The sequence below is a fragment of the Camelus ferus genome, chromosome 3, assembly GCF_009834535.1.
Source record: "Camelus ferus isolate YT-003-E chromosome 3, BCGSAC_Cfer_1.0, whole genome shotgun sequence".
NCBI classification, from domain to species: Eukaryota; Metazoa; Chordata; class Mammalia; order Artiodactyla; family Camelidae; genus Camelus; species Camelus ferus.
In genome coordinates this window covers 23,678,975-23,701,683 of record NC_045698.1, presented here as the reverse complement: position 1 = coordinate 23,701,683, position 22,709 = coordinate 23,678,975, and the positions used below count along the sequence as shown (strand labels likewise).

The 22,709-nt window shown below is 42.7% G+C and overlaps 1 protein-coding gene across 3 annotated transcripts in view; it reads left to right on the top strand.

Annotated features, from left to right (window-relative positions):
• The window catches only part of ADAMTS12 (ADAM metallopeptidase with thrombospondin type 1 motif 12), a 287,460-nt gene that overhangs the window by 10,256 nt on the left and 254,495 nt on the right, over window positions 1-22,709 (top strand). For all 3 annotated transcript variants that reach the window (XR_004316312.1, XM_032470755.1, XM_032470748.1), the window contains exon 2: window positions 779-1,140. Coding sequence is in view for 2 of the 3 variants with exons in the window: in XM_032470755.1 (XP_032326646.1) it covers window positions 779-1,140 (362 nt within the window). In the remaining variant the exon portion in view is untranslated. The remainder of the gene's footprint in view (window positions 1-778; window positions 1,141-22,709) is intronic.

The window sequence follows — 22,709 nt, the reverse complement described above, 5'->3', positions numbered from 1 at the left end:
TGGGACACCAGGTGTTGGAGCAAGGAAAAGTGACTTTATTTGGAAAGCCGGCAGACCGAGAAGATGGCAGACTAGTCTTGGAGAACCATCTTACTCAAGTCAGAATTCAGGCTCCTTTTATACTAAAAACGGGAGGGGGTGTGGTTGGTTGTTGCAAACTTCTTGGTGTAGCAATTCTTTGTTCTTGTAGCTGTCCACATGGGTCAGCTCATGGTGTTCCTGTAAAACCTCTAACAAAACCAACGTTATTTTCTATTCTGCAACTTGTTATCTTTATGTAAGTACAAAAGTGTTAATATCCTAAAAGGTCAGAGCCTTGCGAATAGGCTCTCCTGTATATTTCAGGCTAAAGGCAACATTCCTTTACAAAAGGTGCAGATCTAGCAAGACTAAGCCTAGAAAACAGGGCACAGGGTTAAAGCCAAAGAAACAGATCTAATATGGAGTCAGATTTGTTCTTTGCTGTTACACTGTCTTACTGATCTTGCACATTTCTTAACAATATTCCTCACGAATGAATTCTTGTCTTAATTTGTCTCTGGTAAAACATCTGACAACCAGGGCTCTACCTTAGTGTCAGCTCAGATGGCCCAGGTCAATCTGAGTTGTTCAGGGATTTAATACTGATGGTATTTGTATGGTGGGAAGTATCTCTAAACTTCACCTCGACAACAGGATTTTGCAATTAACAAGCTAAGTTCCAAACAGGGGATGTATTTGTCTTGCCTCAGACTCAGCAGGGATCTCTTACTCTTATTCTGTGTCTCCTTTTTTTCAGAGCATTTTATCAAGGCCCTGCCGGAATACCATTTGGTGGCCCCTGTCCGAGTAGATGCGAGCGGGCATTTTCTGTCATATGGATTATACCATCTGGTCTCCAGCAGCAGGAGGAAGAGAGATTTGGATGATCCTGAGGACCGAGTGTATTACAGAATTTTACATGAGGAGAAGGACCTGCTTTTTAACTTGACAGTCAATCAGGGATTATGTTCCAAAAACTACATTGTGGAGAGGAGATATGGGAACCTCTCCCATGTTAAGATGGAGGCTTCCTCCGGTACCCCCTGCCATCTCAGGGGCACAGTTCTGCAGCAGGGCACCAGAGTTGGGACTGCAGCCCTCAGTGCCTGCCACGGACTGGTGAGTCACCCTCCTCCTCTGCCCTGAGTCCCCTACCGTCTTGGCCTGCACACCCACTGTCAATGGGTTTGCACATGCATTCAACACATATGAAATGAGCACTTGTGACATGCTTGGTCCTGGCCTCCAAATGGGCTGGGAGAAAAATGCATAAAATTAAAAGTCAAGCAATCTGGGAGGTACGGAGAATAAGGGCACTGAGGGTTCAGGGCAGGGAGAACTTCAACCTGGAACATCAGGGGAAGAAGAAGGAGGACTGGAGTTGGATCTTCAACCTCTAGGCAGCCCTGAGGGTGTTGGTGACTGGCTGGCTGGCCAGCCCCTTTTGAATTAGGAAAACCTGGGTTTGAACTGGGTGAGAGGCTTACTAGTAATGATGGTGATGTCCGCAGCTGCTGTGATCCAGTTGTTGGTTGTGGGTAGTTTGTAATTAGATTTCATGATGGACCTTCGGCTGTCAGTTTATCCCTTATGTCTCTGTTTTCTCATTTATAAAATCGAGATAATGATGGTACCCAACTCACCGAGCAGGGGTTGGCAAACTATGGCCCACAAACCAAATCTGGATCATCTCTTGTTTTTATAGATAAAGTTTTATTGAAATGCAGATGTGCCAATGTGTTTATATTGTGTATGGCTGCTTTTGAACTACAACAGCCAAGCTGAGTGATCAGGATAAGGACCGTTTGGGGCCACAAGTCCCCAAATATTTGCTCTCTGGCCTTTGCAGAAACAGTTTGATGACCCCTGTAAAGAGTACTGTGAGAACTAAGTGAATTAATATGTATATAATATAAATCTTAGAAGAATGTTTAGTAAATAATAGACACTTAATGAATATTGGCTGCTATTATTATTTTCTATGTCTCTAATATGCCAGGCACTGGAATGTGCGGTTTATGATGTGGTTCATGTACCTTGTCCTCCCCTCCGTCGCTCCCCGTTTTTGTTATGTTTTAGGGAATGAAGAAGCTGGGAGATTTGAATTTCTTGACTGTGCTGTTCATTTGAGCCCAAATCTTTCAGGTGTTACGTGCTGCATCTTGAAATGTGACCAAGCTTATTTCTTCAAATTTACACCTGTATTTTAAAAAAAAAAAAGATCTCCTTGTTGCCCCTTGCTTCTGGCAGTTAACAGCAGTGACAGCCCCACTGGCAACTGCATGACAAACAATGCTTAGGAATTGCACTGAGGTTTTTGTCGTGCTGGAGTCGGAGGCTGGCACCAGCACTGACCGAGTGTGCTTAGGGAGCGACTAGAGGCGCAGGAGGTCCGGAGTCCTGGGGGCATTTATGGCAGAGCGTAGGGTGTCACCATGGCACCTGTGCCGGGCTGGTGTGCTGGGCAAACCTGCTGGTGGCATTTGCATTCCTACAGGAGGCCCTGGTCCCAAATCCTCCCATCCTTACTGCCAGTTTGGTGAGAATCCCACTCTTCGTAATTTAAAATTATGTTTATCCAGTACCTGTCTTGGTTGCCTTGGCTAGAATACTATGGGAAAATTAATGTAAAACATTGGACCTTAGTTTAAATGTACCAAGAAAGTCCAATTTTCTGAAGGACCTCTGGGGTTGAATTGCTTTGCACAATAAGTGGAAAGTCTTGCTTTGCCTTTTTTTTTTTTTTTTTGGTAAATCTAAATTTTCATATGTAGACATTTATCATTTTCCCCAATTGGATCATACATGTCACAAAATAAAAAATGATGCCCTATATTTTTCTTCTCCTGGGGCCAAGTACCGTGCTCTGTTGTACCGGGGTATGTCTCCCGGCTCCATGGTCCTCATCCTCTGGACTTACTCTGGGTTCACATCACATTTTCTCTTTGTCATCCCTGCTCTCATTTCTCTGAGACAATCCCGGGAGCATCAGTAGCACCTGATCCTCTACGACAAGGGTAACAGAACAAGGAGCCCTTGTTCTAGAAGGGCAGGCACACAAGAATGAAGTGATCCACAAGACACATATGCAAAGGCCATACTGGTCCAGAGAACACTGATGTGGGAGTGCACATATATTCATTAACCATTAACCATTCATAAACCGTTACTGTGCTCATAAAATCCTAGGAAGTTTGCATGCCATTGCCTTTCCGTGGCCTAGAGCAGTGTGGTCTGTGACCTCATAGAATCAGCATCACCTGGGAGCTCATTGAAAAGACAAATTTCTGGGCTCTACTGAGACCCAGTGCATCAGAATTTCTGGCGGCAGGCAGAAACCTAGGTGAGTGTGTTTTTACAGCTTTATTGAGGCATACAGTTTACCCTCTTAAAGTGTACAACTTTAAATATATTCATAAAGTTGTGCAGCCATCACTACTGTCGGTTTTAGAACATTCTCATTAGCCCCCAAAAAAACCCCTTAGGAGTCACTCTCCAATCCTCCCATCTCACCTATTCCTTGGGAACAATGAATCTACTTTCCGTCTCTGTTATCTGCTTATTTGAGACTTCTGTTTCAATGAGCTCTTCAGGAGATTTTGGTGCTCACTGAAATTTGAGAAGCCCTGGGCTAGGGCAGTCATTCTTTTATAAAATTAAATTTTTTTTTTATTGAAGTACATTTGATTTACAATGTTGTGTTAGTTTCTGGTGTATAGCAAAGTGATTCAGTTATATATATGTATATGTATTTTCAGATTCTTTTCCATTATAGTTTATTGCAAGATACTGAATATAGTTCCCTGAGCTTTATAGTAGGACCTTGTTATTTATCTATTTTATATATAGTAGTTTGTATCTGCTAATCCCAATCTCCTAATTTATCACTCCCTTCCCTTAACCCTTTGGTCACCGTAAGTATGATTTCTATGTCTTTGAATCTATTTCTGTTTTGTAAATAAGTTCATTTGCATTATATTTTAGATTCCACATATTTAAGTGGATATCACATTATATTTGTCTTTCTTTGTCTGACTTACTTCACTTAGTATGATAATCTCTTGGTCCATCCATGTTGCTACAAAGGGCATTATTTAGTTCTTCTTTATGGCTGAGTAGTATTCTGTTGTGCATGCATGTGTGCACATGCGCACACATGTGTATAAATATACCACAAGTTTTTAAAAAACATTTTTTATTGATTTATAATCATTTTACAATGTTGTGTCAAATTCCAGTGTAGAGCACAATTTTTCAGTTATACATGAACATATATATATTCATTGTCATGTTTTTTTCTCTGTGAGTTACCATAAGGTCTTGTATATATTGTAAGTGTTTCCCTATGCTATGTAGTATAATCTTGTTTATCTATTCTACATTTTGAAATCCCAGTCTATCCCTTCCCATCCCCTGCCCCCTTGGCAACCACAAGTTTGTATTCTATGTCTATGAGTCTGTTTCTGTTTTGTATTTATGTTTTGTTTATTTGTTTGTTTGTTTGTTTTAGATTCCACATATGAGTGATCTCATATGGTATTTTTCTTTCTCTTTCTGGCTTACTTAGAATGACATTCTCCAGGAACATCCATGTTGCTGCAAATGGCATTATGTTGTTGGTTTTTATGGCTGAATAGTATTCCATTGTATAAATATACCACATCTTCTTTATCCAGTCATCTGTTGATGGACATTTAGACTGTTTCCATGTTTTGGCTATTGTAAATAATGCTGCTATGAATGTTGGGGTACATGTGTCATTTTGAAGTAGGGTTCCTTCTGGATATATGCCCAGGAGCGGGATTCCTGGGTCATACGGTAAGTCTATTCCTAGTCTTTTGAGGAACCTCCATACTGTTTTCCATAGTGGCTGCACCAAACTGCATTCCCACCAGCAGTGAAGGAGGGTTCCCTTTTCTCCACAGCCTCTCTAGCATTGGTCATTTGTGGATTTTTGAATGATGGCCATTCTGACTCGTGTGAGGTGATACCTCATTGTAGTTTTGATTTGCATTTCTGTGATAATTAGTGATATTGAACATTTTTTTCTTGTGCCTATTGATCATTTGTATTTCTTCCTTGGAGAATTGCTTGTTTAGGTCTTCTGCCCATTTTTGCATTGGGTTGTTTGTTTTTTTCTTATTAAATCGTATGAGGTGCTTATATATTCTGGAGATCAAGCCTTTGTCAGTTTCACTTGCAAAAATTTTCTCCCATTCCGTAGGTTGTCTTTTTGTTTTACTTATGGTTTCCTTTGCTGTGCAGAAGCTTGTAAATTTCGTTAGGTCCCATTTGTTTATTCTTGCTTTTATTTCTATTGCTTGAGTAGACTGTTCTAGGATAGCATTTTTGAGTTGTATGTGAGATAATGTTTTGCCTATATTTTCTTCTAGGACGTTTATTGTATCTTGTCTTATGTTTAAGTCTTTGATCCATTTTGAGTTTATTTTTGTGTATGGTGTAAGGGAGTGTTCTAGCTTCACTGATTTACATGCTGCTGTCCAGTTTTCCCAACACCATTTGCTGAAGAGACTGTCTCTATTCCATTGTATATTCTTGCCTCCTTTGTCAAAGACTAGTTGACCAAAAGTTTATGGGTTCATTTCTGGACTCTCTATTCTGTTCCATTGGTCTATACGGCTGTTTTTGTACCAATACCATGCTGTCTTGATTACTGTAGCTGTATAGTATTGTCCGAAGTCTGGGAGAGTTATTCCTCCAGCCTCTTTCTTTTTCTTCAGTAATGCTTTGGCAATTCTAGGGTGTGTGTGTGTGTGTGTGTGTGTATAAATATACCACAACTTCTTTATCCACTCATCTGTTGATGGACATTTAGGTTGCTTCTATGTCTTGGCCATTGTAAATAGTGCTGCTATGAACATGGGGTGCATGTATCTTTTGGAATTAGAGTTTTCTCAGATACATGTAGGGCATCGTCTTTAACCCTCGCTAAACATTAGGATCAACTAAGGAGGGTTTTTTTTTTTTAAATTGAAGTGTAGTTGATTTACAATATTGTGTTAGTTTCAGGTATATGGCAAAGTGGTTCAGTTATACTATGTATATTTTTTCAGATTATTTTCCATTATAGGTTATTACAAGATATTGAATACAGTTCCCTGTGGTATACAGTAACTAAGGAGCTTTTTAAATTACCTATATCCCAACTCCACCTTTGCTTTAACTGGAGGGTGGAGCCCAGACATCAGTATTTTTCAAAGCTCCTGAGGAGACTGTGATGTGCAGTAGGTGTTGCCAACAACCGCTGGGTTAGTGTGAGTGGGTATTAATTAGCAGTATGAGCCAACACTGCTCTGAAGTAGCAGCTCTCCTTGGGTGATTCCAGCATGAACCACTGCTCTCAACTGCTCCCTAATTCATCTTATTTTCTCTAAGGGAAACTGCATACAGTTTAGCATCATTCCAGGCTTGGCGCAGACTACTTTGCAATTTCTAACGGCCCCAGGGAACTGCGAGAATCACCATGTGGGCATTTTCAGATTCAGATTTCAGAGTCATGCTAAGCGCAGGAGCACAGAGAAGCAAATGTGAGCTGATAGACTTATGTGGTCGCCAAGATGATAGGAAATTTTTCGATCCAAATCATTGAATGCTTTTTCTAGGAGAGCCAACCCACTGGGAGATTATTTTGGAGCCTTTCACACATCCATACAATTAATGGATGGTTATGAAAAAGGCACCAAAAGCCAAATGAGTTTCTATTCAGCAACTCTTACCTGGAGTGGTTCTAGTTAAAAGGCAGTGGTTGGACTGGTGTCTGATTTCTTCTGCTGGATATTTATTTTCCTTGTCACCCAGGGATGACCCTACACTCAGATTCACAGGATGGCAGGCTTATGATGTACCGGCTTTAAGTCTCTCACCGCTCGTAGGGACCAAGGGAGCATTTGGGAAAGCTTTCTGAGGCAGGAAACCCTCTTAAGTGGAGCAGGACATCTGCTTCTCATTCCCATGGCTCAAGGTTGGCTTATTCTTGGCTTTAGATGTGGTCGTCCTAATGTTGGAGGCTGTGTTCTCTTGGAGTTGTCTGTAATTTGAGGTTCATTTAGTTTCCCTTGGAGAAAACTCAGATGGTTGAAAACTGAAGACCTGAGAAAGTTTACCTGTGACTGGACAAGGGGTGATGTCCTTCCTCCAGGTAACATCCCCTCACCCGACTCTGGTGTCCATCCCCCTGGAGTCCACTTTCAGACTGAGTTATCCCATGTCCCCACCTCATCAGCATCCTCTCTGTCATCACCACCGTTTTCATCATCTTTTCCCCTCAGCACTTTTATAACTTTGAAGTTATAGAGTTGTTGCATTTGAAGAGTTGAGTTGATTTGTTTCATTCTATGTTCTTTGTTGGAGAAACTGTATTCTTTAATCCTTTAGACTAGCAATTCATCCTCAGGGGGAGTTGTCACCTGTGAGAATGCCAGTGGGGTAGTTTGGGATTTGCTGTTGCCCCGAGCCCTCCGTGATTTGTTGCAGGCTGGTTTGTTGTTAGTGTTTCAGTTCAGATTTCTGGACTGAGAGGAGAGTACAAAGTGTTAGACTCCACTCTTATACATGATACAGGATTGGGGTTCTGCCTCTTCATGGGGTATCCCACTTCCATCCAGGGCTTGGGATAGGCACCCACTGTCTGGACTGTATACTTGAGTCAGTAAGCAGGTATTTAACATTTTTGTTTGCAGTCAGGCACAGGATTTCTCAGCTCAGGCTTTATTAAAGTCAATACAATTCTTGGCTCTATCCTATACCCTAGCCTCAATCCCAGCCCCTGCTGGGGAGTGACATTGGACCCCTCATTTGAATAGTAGAGTTATTCAGCTTCAATTCCCCCTCAGCTCTCTTTCCCCTTCCCTTTGAGCATATTGAAATTTCTTTTCTTGTTTTGAACTCAACTATGGATTAAAATTGTGAAAAGGTATTATTTTTAGTTTTTTTTTTTAAAGTTATCTTTTAGTTTTGAGGTCGTAGATTCATGTGCAGTTGTAAGGCCCAATATGGAGAGGTCCCATATACCCTTTCCCCACTTTCCCCACAGAGGTAACTTCTTGCAAAATTACTGTACAATATCATAGCCAGGACTCTGACACGGAGACAGTCAAGATGCCCAACGTAACCATCACAGCAATTACTCATGTCCTTTCAGCCACACTTATTTCCTCCATCCCCTCCTTATGTTTACATTTTATATTTAAGTTCATGATCCATTTGAGTTGATTTTTGTATAAAGTGTGAGACTTAGGTTCAAGTTCATTTTCTTCCTCCCTTCCTTCCTTCCTTCCTTCCTTCCTTCCTTCCTTCCTTCCTTCCTTCCTTCCTTCCTTCCCCCTATGGATGTCTAACTGCTCCAGCACCATTTTAAAAAACAGTTACCTTCTGAACTGCTTCTGCAGCTGTCAGAAATCAGTTAGCCATATTTTTGTGAGCCCATTTCTGAGTTTTACATTTTCTGTCACCAACAAGAGTCTTCATTACTATAGCTTCATTATTGTTAAGCTTTATATGCAGTATAGAAATCAGGTAGACTGAGTCCTTCCATTTTATTCTCCTTTTTCAAAATTGTTTTAGTAATTCTAGTTCCTTTTCCTTTCTATATAAATTTTAGAATAATCTGACTACAAAAAACTTGCTGGGATTTTTGTAGGGCTTATGTTAAACATATATATTGATTTGGGGAAATTGACATTTGCTAAGTTTAATCTTTAAATCCACGAACAAGGTAGATCTCTTCCAGTTCTGCCCATGAGACCTATCTAGGTTGACTGGTGGGACTCAGACTTCCATGGTGCGTGGTCCTCTTTCTCAAGATGAGCATTATATAGCTTTCTTGGGAGGAATTCTAAATCCCATTCTGATGGCATTTGTCGCAGGAAATCTTCCAGCCCGTTACACTTACAGTATCACCCACTGGCTGAGCCATCCTTGTGGGCCAGCAGACCCACCCCACCCATAGGTAGTTAGTGTGAGAAGAGAATGAGGCTCTTAAATAGACTCCAATAATTGCCTTTTTCCCCCTTCTCTGGGTTGGAAAATATATCTGGGGGAAAAAATAGTGAAACTGCTTTTCCAAGTTTGTTCCCTTGGTTGGTTTGTTCATATCTACTCTTGAAATTTTCTGTTTTGGAGAGCTTTTAGATTCTAAATTGGTCTGGTCAAATGATAGCAATTTCTTCTCTGCTGAGCCACACTGTCTCCCCCATTATGGAAAGATGGGGAGGTTGGTAGAATGACCACGTTTTATTCATAGGTGTTATTTGTCTTATCAATTCAGGCATGTTTGGAGTTGTCTGCTCTGGTGTAACCTGTTTCTCTGCCTTCATAGTATGCTCTATGATTTCTTTTCAGCGTGCAGAGTATAGTGTCCTTTTAATTCAACTCCCTTTTTGTAGGCTTTTAACTGTGCAGCCTGTCTGGAAAGTTGTGACAGTAACCTTTTTATTTTTAGTGATTGCCCCTTAACCCTCACATGCCCTTTGCAAACTATTCTTATACAAAAATGTGGATGAATACATTAATTACCCCTGCTTACCTCACACTGTTCTTGTGGATCACAGCTTCCAAACGCTTTGGAAAAGTTCTCTGGCTCTCTTGTTGGCTTAGTGTGAGTTGCTCGATATCTTTACCCACATTGTTGGGACAGCTCATTAAACTGCTCTTGTACAGCCAGTAATGAACTTCCTGTTGCCAGTGGGTGCCTCTCTGTTTTCGTCATACTTGATGTCTTAGCACCATTTGACACAATTACTCCTCTTTCTAGGTGTATTTTTCTCTTGGCTTAAGTGACACCACATTATGATGGGTTTTCTCCTACCTATCATGGTGATAGTTCTGTCTCAGTATCCTTTGCCACTTTCCGTATCTTTAATTAAGAGTGTACTGGGGCTTTGTCTGGGGACCCCTCTTCTCTACACACTCTCATTAGGTGATCTTAACCAGTCCTAGATGCTGTCACTTATCTGTCAGTCAGTCTGTCCATCCATCCATCCATCTAGCTATTATTATATCTATCAACCTAATCATCTACCTGTCTATTTGTCATCATCTGTATCATCTATCTCTATCTCCGAATATGTATGAGTATGTGAATAACTCCTAAATGTGTATATCTGACTCTGACATTTCCTTGGAACTTCAGCTGTCTGTTTGCCATTTCCACATTATGCCTAATAGGAATCTCAAATTTTAACACGTTCAAAGCAACACTCTCCAGTGCCTCCTCCCACGATCTTCCCCTTTGCTGTCCATGGTAACTCCATTCTTCCTGTTGCCCAGATCAAACCCGTGGAATTATCCTGTCCTTGACTCCTCTCTTTCTGTCATACTCTGTACTGTTCTTATCAGCATATCTTGTCTGCTCTTTCTTCAAAACATGTTCGGAATCTACCAGTCTTGTCACTTCCACAGCTAACACCCTGGTCCAGAAATTCTCAGCAGGGATAGTTGTGTCCTCCAAGGGACATTTGGCAATGTCTGGAGACATTTTTGATTGTCACCTCTGGGAGAGGGGGGTTGCTTCTGGCATTTAGTGAGGCCAGGGATGCTGCTAAACTTCCTATAATGCACAGGACAGCCCCACAACCAAGGATTATATGGTCTGAAATGTCAATACTTATGAGGTTGAGAAACCCTGCCCTAGTCCTAGTCCTAGTCACCATCCTCTCTCCTCTGGACCATTGCATTGACCTCTCAAGTGGTTCCTCTGTTTCCTCTTGTAATGTCCCTCAAACCATTACTCACAGAGTGGCCAGACTAGACTTCTAAACACATTTATCAAGCAGTGCGCTCTTCTGCTTAAACTCTTCTCCTGGTTTCCCATCACAATAGGAGAAAATCCAAATGCCTTGTCCTGCTTTCCAAGGCTCCCTCTGCTCTGGTCACTGCCCCCCTCCCGGTCCTCCTCTCCCATCACGTTGCCCTCCTGCATAGTACTCCAGCCACACTGACCTCTCTGTTTTTCAAGCACACTCTGGCCGTATCATCTTTGTGTGGATGGTTTCCTCTACCTAAAACATCCTTCCCTAAGATTTCTACATGGCTGCTCCTTCTCGTCTTTCAGATCCCAGCGCAGGCTCTTCCCTGATCCCACTGTCTAGACTCCTCAAGTATTCTACCCCATTGCCTAGTTTATTATTTTTTTAAAACCTACGGTACCTGACGGTTTCTTTTCTTTTTTGCTTAACTTTTCTTTCCCTCACCCTGGCTTGTTCATGCATGTTAAGCTGTGTTCCATAATAAATACTTAGTAAATACTGGTTGAATGGATAAACGTGTTTATTTCATTATTTAGCTCCAACTGCTCCAAGTTTCTATAGACCCTCCCAGCCTGTGGCTTCACAATGAGATCGTATTTCCTCAATTACCCAAGCAATGGCTTGAATGCCATCTATTGACTTGCAGAATGCAGTCTGCTTAAGTGTCCCTGAGCCACTTCTGGTGGGCTCCAGGGCGCTGGCTCCCCAACATGGCCCTGTGACTTTGCCTCTGCTACAAGGCCCTCCTGGGTCTATCATTCTACAAACTGGGTGACTGCCACCATCATGTTGATTTTGGCAAGAGGATGCTGCAGTCAGCTTTGCTGTTCTCTTCTGTCTCATCCAGGCCTTTCCTTAGTTCTGCAAAACACATCAGAGGCCAAACTGTAATTTTCAGCAAGATTTCTTTGAAGGTTTGCATCTAAAAGGAAGGGAAGTTCAACACAAATAATAGCCTGAAACTTCTACTCCCCTGGGTTGTGCTTCGAGCCCAAGGGGATCTTCAAGAGAATCTCTAACAAGCACCTGGCCTTTAGCTGTGTAGCAGGAATTACCCTACAGCAATCTCTATGCTAAGAGATGCACTGAGACCTATTTCCTTTTTGGGGCCTGGGCCTAATCCGGAGACCTCTGAGAAAGGAGGAAAATTTCCCCACCCCAGCCTCAGGCCAAGCTTTGCTTCTAGTTCTTCTTTCCAGGAGTTTCTTTCAAGGAAGTTTCTTTCTTGCTTCAGGAAAATCCCCAACCTTAGGCTGCTGGGTCCCACCAGGCAGTTTGTGCATTACAAACCCTGCACAGGGACCCCATCAAGGGGACCAGTGGGGGCTGAAATCCAGCTCCAGCTCTGCCAGCCCAACCAAGTCCTGGCTCCGGGAGGAAAAGGGGTCTTTTTATAACCTCTTTGCCCAAATTGGAGCACCTTTTTGTAACGTGTCTGCTTAGACGGAGTGCCTTCCAAATTCATTTGTTCTGCAGGGGCACCCTTTAAAATTTCATCCGCCTCCCCTGCAATTGCCCCTGCTTGCAATTTGCACAAATATGTGCTCCTGAAGTAGCCCCAGAGCCCCCTTCCCACAGGAGGTGGCCTGGCTCTGTGGCCCTCAGGTGACAATCACATGAGAACACAGTGATCCATTGTCAGTGTGTTTCCGAAAGCCTGAGGTAGTCAGCACCAAATAACAGTGTGGAGAGGTCAGTGGGTGGAGGGCGGTGCATTAATGACAGATCTTTTCCATTGAGCTGTATGTAGCAAGTCCAGACCTAATCCTTCTCCCAATCTCCCCTTTGATTCAAGGTGGAGAGCAAGTCTGTTCTATTTCCTGAAACTCTTGGGGTCTTTGCTTCTGATCTACAGTGAACAGCTACTTGAGCTGGAACACAACGGAGAGGGAGTCAAGAAGAGACAACTGCATGAGGCTCAGTTCCTATAAATGTGTAGAGAAAACACATTTCTCCCATAAGAACACCCCAAACTGCCGTGCAGTGTTGCTGCTGAAATATACACAGAATAGCTATGTTTGAAGACATCCTTTTTCCTTCTTTGTTTAGCCATCTCCACACTCAGGTGAAGACAATTTACTTTTTGTCATCAGAACAAATAGAAAGGTATAATCTGAAAATAAATTTAATCTTTGGATGCAGGATTGTATAAACTTTGGAATGGTTTCCACCTTGTAAACAGTAAAGTATCAGTTTTTGCTAGAACATACTGTTACAATCATTTTAACTCTTTAAACTTTGTTAGGTTCTAATTTCCAAACATGCAGGAATTAAGTGTTCTCTGTGTTTTGCTATGTGAATGCTACAAATGAGATTAGTGACATTTAAAAATCTCTGCTACCCCAATGTTCATAGCAGCACTATTTACAATAGCCAAGACATAGAAACAATCTAAATGACCATCGACATATGACTGGATAAGGAAGTTGTGGTATATTTATACAATGGAATACTATTCAGCCATAAAAAAGAATAATGCCATTTGCAGCAACATGGATGGACCTGGAGATCGTCATTCTAAGTGAAGTAAGCCAGAAAGAGAAAGAAAAATACCATATGATATCACTCATATGTGGAATCTAAAAACACACACACACACATACACACACACACACACACACAAATGAACTCATTTACAAAACTGAAAAAGACTCACAGACCTAGAGGACAAACTTATGGTTACCAGGGGGAAAGGGGATGGGAAGGGATAAATTGAGAGTTTGAGATTTGCAGATACTAACTACTATATATAAAATAGATTAAACAACAAGCTTATACTGTACAGCACAGGGAACTATATTCAGTATATTGTAGTAACCTATAATAAAAAGAACATGCAGATGCATATATGTATATACATGACTGAACTATTATGATGTATACCAGAAATTGATACAACCTTGTAAACTGACTATACTTCAATTAAAAAATTTTTTTTCTTTAAAAAAGTTAAAAAAAAATCTCTGCTATGCGATGGCGCCTCTATTGAGAGAGGGTTGTGCTTGTATCCCAAGTTACTCCCTCGAGTGCTGTTGAGTTTCTTGGCCCGAATGGAAAGCCCTGCTAGTTCCTTTTCCATACAGTCAAAGAATGTAACCATTTCTGCCCTCTTGTTCTCGAACTTGGGCTGAGGCCTGGGGTGGTGGATCTGAGGAATGAAACCCGCTGGCAGAGCTGTGTGGGAAATCTTGCTCATTGTGGCTTCTTGCCTTGTTCCCCGATGCAGAGCTTGGGGGCTCGTGTGCAGAAAACACTCATTTGAGTTGGGAGATGCCCATGTGTCAGAGTTTGTTGTTTTCCACCACGGGAGGGAAAGAAATGCTCTGTGTCTCCCCTAACTCCACTCCCAGGCTGAGGAATTCTCTGTGACCCCTGACCTTTGAGGGTTACCTACTAAGACCCGTGCTCACTCAGACATGAGACTTTGGATCTGGGCCTCTGGCTGGCAGGAGATTCCTTTCATCATTAATGCTTTGTGTTATGGGCTCATCAACATGAGCTTTTTCCCCACCATCTTTCTCCCTTTTTGTCTTTCTGCTTACTTTTCCATTCATCAGGTTCATCTTGTGAGTTCCCAGCTGGATGGACTGGAAGTGAACGAGGGAGAATTGAAGAATCAGTAGTTCAAGAAGTGCTGATCTTGAATTAGGGACCATCCTCAGGGTCCAGGGATGCTGCAGGAGAAGGAATGACCCTCAGCTGTTACAGGAGATGAGAGGCTGGATGTTCTGTTTCTTATCAGGTTAATTACTTGGTTTACGGGTCCGCACAAGTGCAGCCTAGAGTGTTACTCCTCTCTTCTCTGCAGATTTGACTTTGAACTTCACTCCTGTTTTCACTACAGAGACTGAAGATTAGGTGTCCAGAGTTTCCCACTGCATGTTTACATATTAATATTTCTTTTCTTTTGTTGATCCAGCATGAATGGTGGGTCCAGGGAGCTTAAATATCAGCTTTCAGAAAGATCTAGTTCCTTTTAAAAATGTCTCCATTGACTGACAGATATTAATAAGGACTTGGAAAAATGAGAAAACAGGAGGCCTGGGTTTTAGGTTTTCTAATTGAAAAAAAAAAAGTTTTACTTGGTTGTTGGAGATGATCCTTCAGCGTGACATGACTGATTTATTTTTAGCTGGACAACCCATGTCAGAGAGACACAGCCAGGTCCGTGGAGATGGCACATTTTTCATACGGAGCAATCCCACTGGATTTGGGAGTCCGAGTGTTGCCAGTGGATGTAACCCATATTCCAGGTTCTTGTCCCATCCTGGAAAGAATTCAGAGGCAAGACGCAGAGGTTAAGAAAGTAAAGTGGGGATTTATTAAGGGATAGATAATACACTCTTCAAGGGGAGAGTGGGCAGGCTCATGTGAGCAGCTGCCCCGAGTTTTTTTTGGCAAGTCTGTTACATAAAGTGTAAAAATGAATGGGCAGAATATTCATTAGGGAGGGAAGGGTCTGGGGTTGTATTTCCTGATTTTCATCCCAGCTCCACCTTCTCAAAGGGAGGAGGGATTTTCATCCTTATTTACTCTGGATCAGAAGTGTCATGGCATCAGTGCATGATGGGTGCTTCTAATCTGCAAGGCTAATTTTATTGAAATAAGGGCATAATTAATGAGCAAAAGGTTACATTCAGATACTGGAGATTCTTGCCTTTTCTCACCTTTCTTTGCTGGCCTCTAGGGTGCTCATTACCCCAAAAGGTGTGACCACTTATCAGCCCAGAGGTTTCTGCTTTCTTTCTCTCCCCAGGGACCCCTGGTGCTTACATGATATATGGTTTCCTGTATTTGGCCGGTGTCTCTCCTTTTTGCCCAATTCCTGCCATTTGGCCTGCGTCCCCCTTTCTCTGCTTATATCTAGCTATCTGCCTGCTCTAACAAGAGAAACTGAGCTCAAATCCTAGCTCAGTATTTACTAACAGTGTGACCTTAGATGGGGTCCTTTGCCTCTTTGGGTCTGTTATTTGTGTGGACTGGGTCCTTGAGGCTAAATGTGTGGCCCATGGACCAGCAGAGTGAGCATCACCTGGGAGTTTGTTAGAAATACAGATTCTCAGATCCTGCCCCCAGTCTGCTGAGTCAGAACCTAAATTTTAACCACATTCGTGTGTGATTTGTAGGTGCATTAAAATTTGACAAGCATTGGCCCGTCAAACCCAGAGACACTAATTCTATTTGAGTTCCATCTTTTACATATTACGTCCTTTTGGCAAATTGCTCAAATGCCTAGTGATGCGTAGAAACAGTGATGAGGAGGGTGCTGCTATTCTAATCAGTGTCGAGTGAGAGGGTGGAAGAGGAATCTTGGATAATGTGATTCAGAAAAAGACTGAAAAGATGCATGGAACCTTGGGAACCAAGTAAGATGGGTTACGGTGGTCAGATGCACCCATCGCCAACCTTCGCTGCTCTGCCCTCCGCGGTGCTTTATGTTAGAACCCACGTGCTTGGCTTGGACAGCTCTTACCAGGACAACTTCTGGTGCTTCTCAGGCTCTTTCATTCTCATCTCTCAGGTGCATGTGCCAAGCAGCAATCTCTGGTTTCCGTGCCTTCTTCTAAGCTGTTGAGAAGAGGCAAGCTTTCTGGGCCCTAGAAGGTGGGACAGACAATAACAGCTGGTACTGTTCAGACTTCTGTCCCTTTCCCAAAGGGATGGAACCTTGTTGATGCTAAGTTTGGGTTAAGAATGAGGAGACCCTGATGTTTATAAATATTCCCTTAAAGAGATTGTGAAAGTTTAGGTAGAAAAGGCAAAGCGAGAATGAGGCTCCCTTCTCAGCTCTGGGAGGACACTGTCCGGGCAGAGAGGGCTACATACATCAGTGTGCTCCAAAGACAACAGGGACAGGAGATGTGGCCTCTTGTCTTTCGGCCGGGACAACCTTATTTCTATTAAGGTCTATATTCTTGACTAAATATGGTGGGGATTTAGAGAAAGTGTGCGTGTGTTTCTCTTTCTACTTGTTAACGCCACAGTTGTCCTATTTGCCTTCTTCATTGATTATACCTGGTTATTTGCTTTTAAGGCTTTTCAAATAGTCAGACACTGAAAATCTTCCTCAAACCAACACGTTAAAAAAAACATGACCTTCTGCGATTTCCCAGTGGTGTCTGTTGTTGGATTTCCTTATTTCCTTCCTTGAGCTAACCTAGGAGTTCATTTAAGAAGAGTGACTTTCTTACACCAGTGCTTCCTTCCAGACCCGGCTTCTCTAACTTGCAGACGGCACGTTCTCACTACAGTTTCTTCCTGGGTCTGCAGTGAAATTGGCTGGGAGGACAGTAAGCTAGTCTGAGAAACAGAGTCATCAGTTACAAAATTTCATACTAAATGATCCCATTTCCTGTCACTGACTCCCCCCACCCCTTCACCAATCTGCCCTCTCCTTATCTAACTCACCACCCTGTTTACAGACAGAATTTTCTCTGGAAATTTTCTCCTCACTTGATGTCTGCTTTGACCCTAAGGAATGAGTCACACTATTTAAAAATGTATAGCTTCCAGTCTCTGATGGGTCATCAGATAGCACCGTCTTCTTTCTAAGCATGCTTCCTTTCTTTGGGCGAGTTTCTTCTTTCCCCCCCCTTTTTTTTTTTAAGTTTGCAGCCACATTTCTCTTTTTCCCATCCTCCAACATTCTTAGGTTATCTCCAATGCCCACTTTTTCCCCCCTGGTTGTGGATTTTCTGGGCTTTCTCTGTGGCTTTCCTTTCTCTTTATTGCTCTTGCTGAGTTTTAGTTATTTTTGCAACTTTTTAAAAGTGCATCTGCAGAAGGAACATGTGAGGCTGAGCTGTTAGTTAAATAAAGCTCATTTAACTTATAAAACCTATATATATATCTAACTTTGAAAATAATTTATATATTTTATGTGTCTATATTATATATATAATTTTAAATATAGTTTATAATAATGTAATTTATATTTAGCTCATGTAACTGATGAATTTACATAAGTTATAATTATTTAACTTATATAATTTACATAAGTTTTTTACCTCTTTTCAACCTCTACATAGCTTGATAGGGAAAGAACATTGGAAATGAGCTGCTCATAGCAGAGCTTCCAGACAAATTGGTGTTTATGGCAGATAGAGGAGCAGATTGTGTGTGTGTGTGAGTGTGTGTGTGTGTGTGTGTGTGTGTGTGTGAGTGTGTGTATCAGGAGTGGGAGAAAGGAGGAAAACAGACAGAATATGTCCACAGAAAGGGATTTTTATCTACGCTCTAGTTCCGAAGAAATGGATGAATTCACAGTCACAATTGAAGATGTAAAATATCCTTGACCATCATTTTTTTGAAATTGCGCTGCAGCAGAGGGCATGTCTGAACTTGGAGGATGGAGGGGAGACACCTGTCCGGTTTCCCTCCTGACTGGGTGCTCTTTTCTCTCTGGAAGGTTGTGATGGCATTTGCCTTGACAAATGAACAGCAAAGGATTTGAGATCTACTGATAAGTGCTTTACATCCTTCCTCTGGAAAGGATTCACTCTTTTACTAGTTAGTTCTGTTTCCATTCAACTGTTTAATAAAGAGATGCAAGTTTGATAAGTGGGCTTTTCTTCCCTTTTAATTCAATCTTTAGTCCAGACCACTGTGATTTAGGTTTCAGAAGAGTATTTTATTAATCAAAAGCATTGGACTTGGAGTTGAGAAACCTGCACTTTATGTCTGAATGCTCCTGGCTCGCGGGAGCTCTAAGGCAATTCCCTTAATGCCTCAAGGTCCCAGATTCCACATCTGCGAAATGAACAATTTCCAAGATCTCATCGAACTCGGGACCTCTGACCACTGTGACCTGCCTGTGGCCAACGCACTTACCATCACTATATCCATCGATGAGCATTTGGATTATTTCCGTGTTTTGGCTTTTGTGAATAATGCTGCAGTGACTATGGGAGTGCAGGTATCTCTGTGAGATCCTGACTTCACTTCTTTTGGTTATCTACCCAGAAGTGGGCTCGCTGGATCCTATGGTGGTTCTATTTTTAATTTTTAGAGGAATGTGTGTGCTCTTTTCCAAAGCAGTGGCACAGTTTCATATTCCCACCAGCAATGTATAAGGGTTCCAGTGTCTCTACATTCCAATTAGTGTGACTGAAATGTCTAACGAGCATGCAGCAAAATTCTGACCTAAAACATGGTTAGTCTACAACCCTCCCCCCATGTGAATTAGCCAATAAAGGACCCTTGAGGTTTGAGATTAAAAATCTCTGCTAATCAGTAGCTCACATGTCCTCTGTTAGTAGGCTCCACTCTGACTTACTCTATCCTCACCAGCACCCTGGAAAGTAGGTGTTACCCCACCTCCCATTTATAGGCAAGGAAACGGAGGCGGAAATAAGTTGAATGACTTTCTAAAAGGACTCTCACCCTTTGGGAGGAGGTTGAAGAGGCTGACCTCCTGTTCCTGTGGTCTTCATCTCAACACTGTTCTGCTTTGTAATTTTTTTAAACCAGAGAAGGGTCAGGTTTGAAAAGCCCTGTTTTAGGAGCTTCGCTTTAGAAATGAAGGAACTGCAATCAAGAGAGGCTGGACTCAGCGTTGAGGCAGCACCCCAGGTGAACGTCAGAGCCGGGGCTTGCTTTTCAGTCAGAAGGAGAGGCAGTTACAGTCAGCGTGCCCTCCTTTCCAAGTGTTTTAGTCAGTCCTCTAGTGTAGGGACGAGTCTTCTCTTAGGAAATGACTTCCTGTTCACTCCTTTTTCCTCCCCCACACACTTGGGTCCCTTCATCCCCTCCCCCATCCATCCTTCCCCTGCTGCTTGCTTTCTCCCTCTCCCCTCTCCCAGCTACTTCTGCTCCCCTCATACCTCTGTTCTCCACAATTCTCTTTGCCTGCCTTCTGCTTTCCTTTCTTCTCTCACCTTCTCCTCTAATCCTGTCAGTTTCTACTGAAATGCATTTTCTTTTTTGTCCTTTTACTCCATTGAGTCCGGCTGACGGGGTATAAGAAACTATGTAACTGACACGGTTCTTGTGATTGACCATCTTTAGTCCTTTAGACTCTGGAAAGATGCCCCCATTGCTTCATATTTTCTGAATATGTGTAGTCTTGGCTCATCATGGAAGTCTAGACACCCGTGTGAGTCCACATGAGGCCTTGGGGGATTTCTGTGCAAGCATTTCTGTGGTGATGCTGCAGAGAGTAATTAAAATGCCATGTGATTCCTTATGACAGTTCTTACTTTTAAAAAATGAGAGAGATGTTAAGCCGAACCACACATCCTGATCTAATTTAATTGTGACATTTCAGTGTTCTCAGTAAATGACAGTTTTTGTATCATACTCTCTATTGTGTACAACTTTTTAAATTTCTTTAAGGTTTCTGAGAGTCAGGTCTTGCTCGGTAGGAAATGTGTTCCTCTGGTAAAAAGTTTTAAGTGGGGTGTCTTTCAATAATGAATTCTCAGCAGTGGTCCGACTGTAGGAAGAGTGTGCTGACAATGCAGTGATTGAATGCAGTTTGTTGCTGTCATTGCTCTGTCTCCTTTATCAAATTCCCATATTCACAAACTGATCATACCCTGCAAGGAGCACCAAGCAGGAAGGAGCCACTGCAGGTCCTGGGAAGATAATGGGAAGTGCTCATCCCTGAGCTTAGGAATTCCATTCAGCTGGAAACAGACAGTCCCTGCCCTGCAGGGTCAGATTCCTGCAAGAAATGGATGTTTTTCAAGAATTTCCCGGTAGGCCCAAGTGGTCAGTTGTCAAAGGTATATTTCTTTTGGTGGGTGCAGCGAGCAGAGCTCTTATGATGACTTTCTTCTAATACATATTTGGCCTAATGCAAGGGAACTCTGATCTCCCCTCCCTTGTCCATCACCGCATCTAGTCCATCCTTGTCCCTGTTGATTCTGGCTCTAAAATGTAGTTCAAGTCCTTCTCTTCTCCTCATGTCCACTCTCACTCTAGTCCAGCCCCCACCCCCAACCCCACCTGGTCTCAGTACCTCTCTATGATTCATTCTGCACAGAGCAGTTAGGTTGTTGGGTCCAGTCTTGTGCACTTCAGCCCCTCTGGTTCTTGGGCTGGAATCCCGGATGCTGCAGAGGCTGAGCATGACCTCTCTCTGCGGGCTCTGGCCTGTTCATTCCGCATGCTGCTCCTCAGGGCTCCAGCCACCCTGCCTGCCTTTGATGTTTCAGGATGCCTCAAGCACCTTCCCACCCCAGACCTGTGCACATGCTGCTGTCTTTGGCCAGAACATTCTTTACTTGCATCGTGTTCCTTCTGGCCCTTCAGTTCTTCACTTACTTACTTACCTCCTCCTTTGAAAGTCAGCTGAGCACTGCTTCAGCTTATTGTTTGCCACTCCGTTTCCACATTGCTTTATTTCCCAGGTTACATTCTGTGCTTCTGTCTTGCCTTAAATCCATCATCTGCATCTCCGCCACTACTAGAATGGAAGTTCACCCAAGACCAGAGGATTCCTTGTCTTGTTCACTCATGGTCTCTGTTATATCCTTAATATCTAGTGAATATTAAAGATTTGTTGAATGAATGAATTTGTTTCTAGTCTCATGGGTTGTCTGACTTTTATGCTCCCCTCCCAGAAGTTAAAAGTGCCACCCTACTTGGGTATTCTCATTTTAAAAGAGGATGTTTAGAGAAGGCTGGCACCAATGCAGGGAGTAAATCACCCATTGGAGACTGTCAGGATTTACGGGAGGGCCATTTTCCAGGCGTGGAGAGGCTGCCTGACTGTTTTTAAGCCGTTTCAAATTGGTACCACCTGCTCCTCCAGGCTGAGGAGCAGATGCCTCCTTAAAAATACACATTTAGGTCACAAGTAAAAGGCGGAGGCCTTACACAGGAAGACCAGATTATCTCCAACCTACCTACTATCCTTGGGACAGACAAGTCCTCTTGGGGCTGGTGAACACCCTTCGCCCTCCACCCAGCCAAACCACAGCAGGCGTGGTTTCCAGATTCTACACTCACATTCACTCGGCTTTCTCAGTGAATGGCTTTGTGATAACTTAATGTACGGAGGATGTAGATTTCAGGAAGACACAAACAAAACCAGGAATGTTTACATCTGTACTGAGCTTCTGCAGCACGTGTCTGGCATTTGGGTTTCAGCCTAGGCTGCCTAGATAGATGACAGATAGATGATAGATAGGTAGATAGGGGAAGGATCTTGTCCTCCGCAGCTTGATCATAAATTCTGTACAGGCAGGGGGACAATCTTATACTGCTCTGTATTTTCCAATCCTGAGAATGTTGCACAGATTTAATTTCTCCAAGCCTCAGTTATCTCAGTTCGAAAATGGGGATAACAATACTGATTTTGCAGAATTAATATAAGGACTAAGGATAAGCCCTTACTGGCTCTGTAGGTTCTCAGCAAGTGATGCTAATATGGGGGCAGGCTGCATGGTCTTCTTTCATTATACAACAGATACTCATTGTGGACCACACCGGAAACCTGCCTTTGTGGCACTTACGGTCCTGAGTGCATATGAATGGTCGCTCTGGAGATAGACTTGGGTTCTGATCCTGGCTCAGCTGCTTATTAACTGTGCAGCTTTGGACAAGTAATTTCTGTGAGTCTCATTTTCCTTGTTTGTGAAAAATAGGTTGTCCTGGAAATTAAAAGGGTAGTATTTGAAAAATGTTTTGTACCATTCATGGCTTACCGAGAGTGCTGAAGAGATGGTGATTGATTTATGGCCCACAGATACTCCTGTGACTGGTGCTGCCACAAGGGTAGATGCTTAGTCTGCTGCTTCCCTGCTTCCCACTCCACCTCTTGCCCACCACATGCCACTGGGGACTTGTCTGTCCCAAGAATATTAGGTAGGTTGGAGTTAATCTGGTCTTCCTGTGTAAGTAAGGCCTCTGCCTTTTACTTGTGACCTAAATTTGTGTTTTTAAGGAGGCATTTGAAAGCAGATTTCTTGGCCAAGA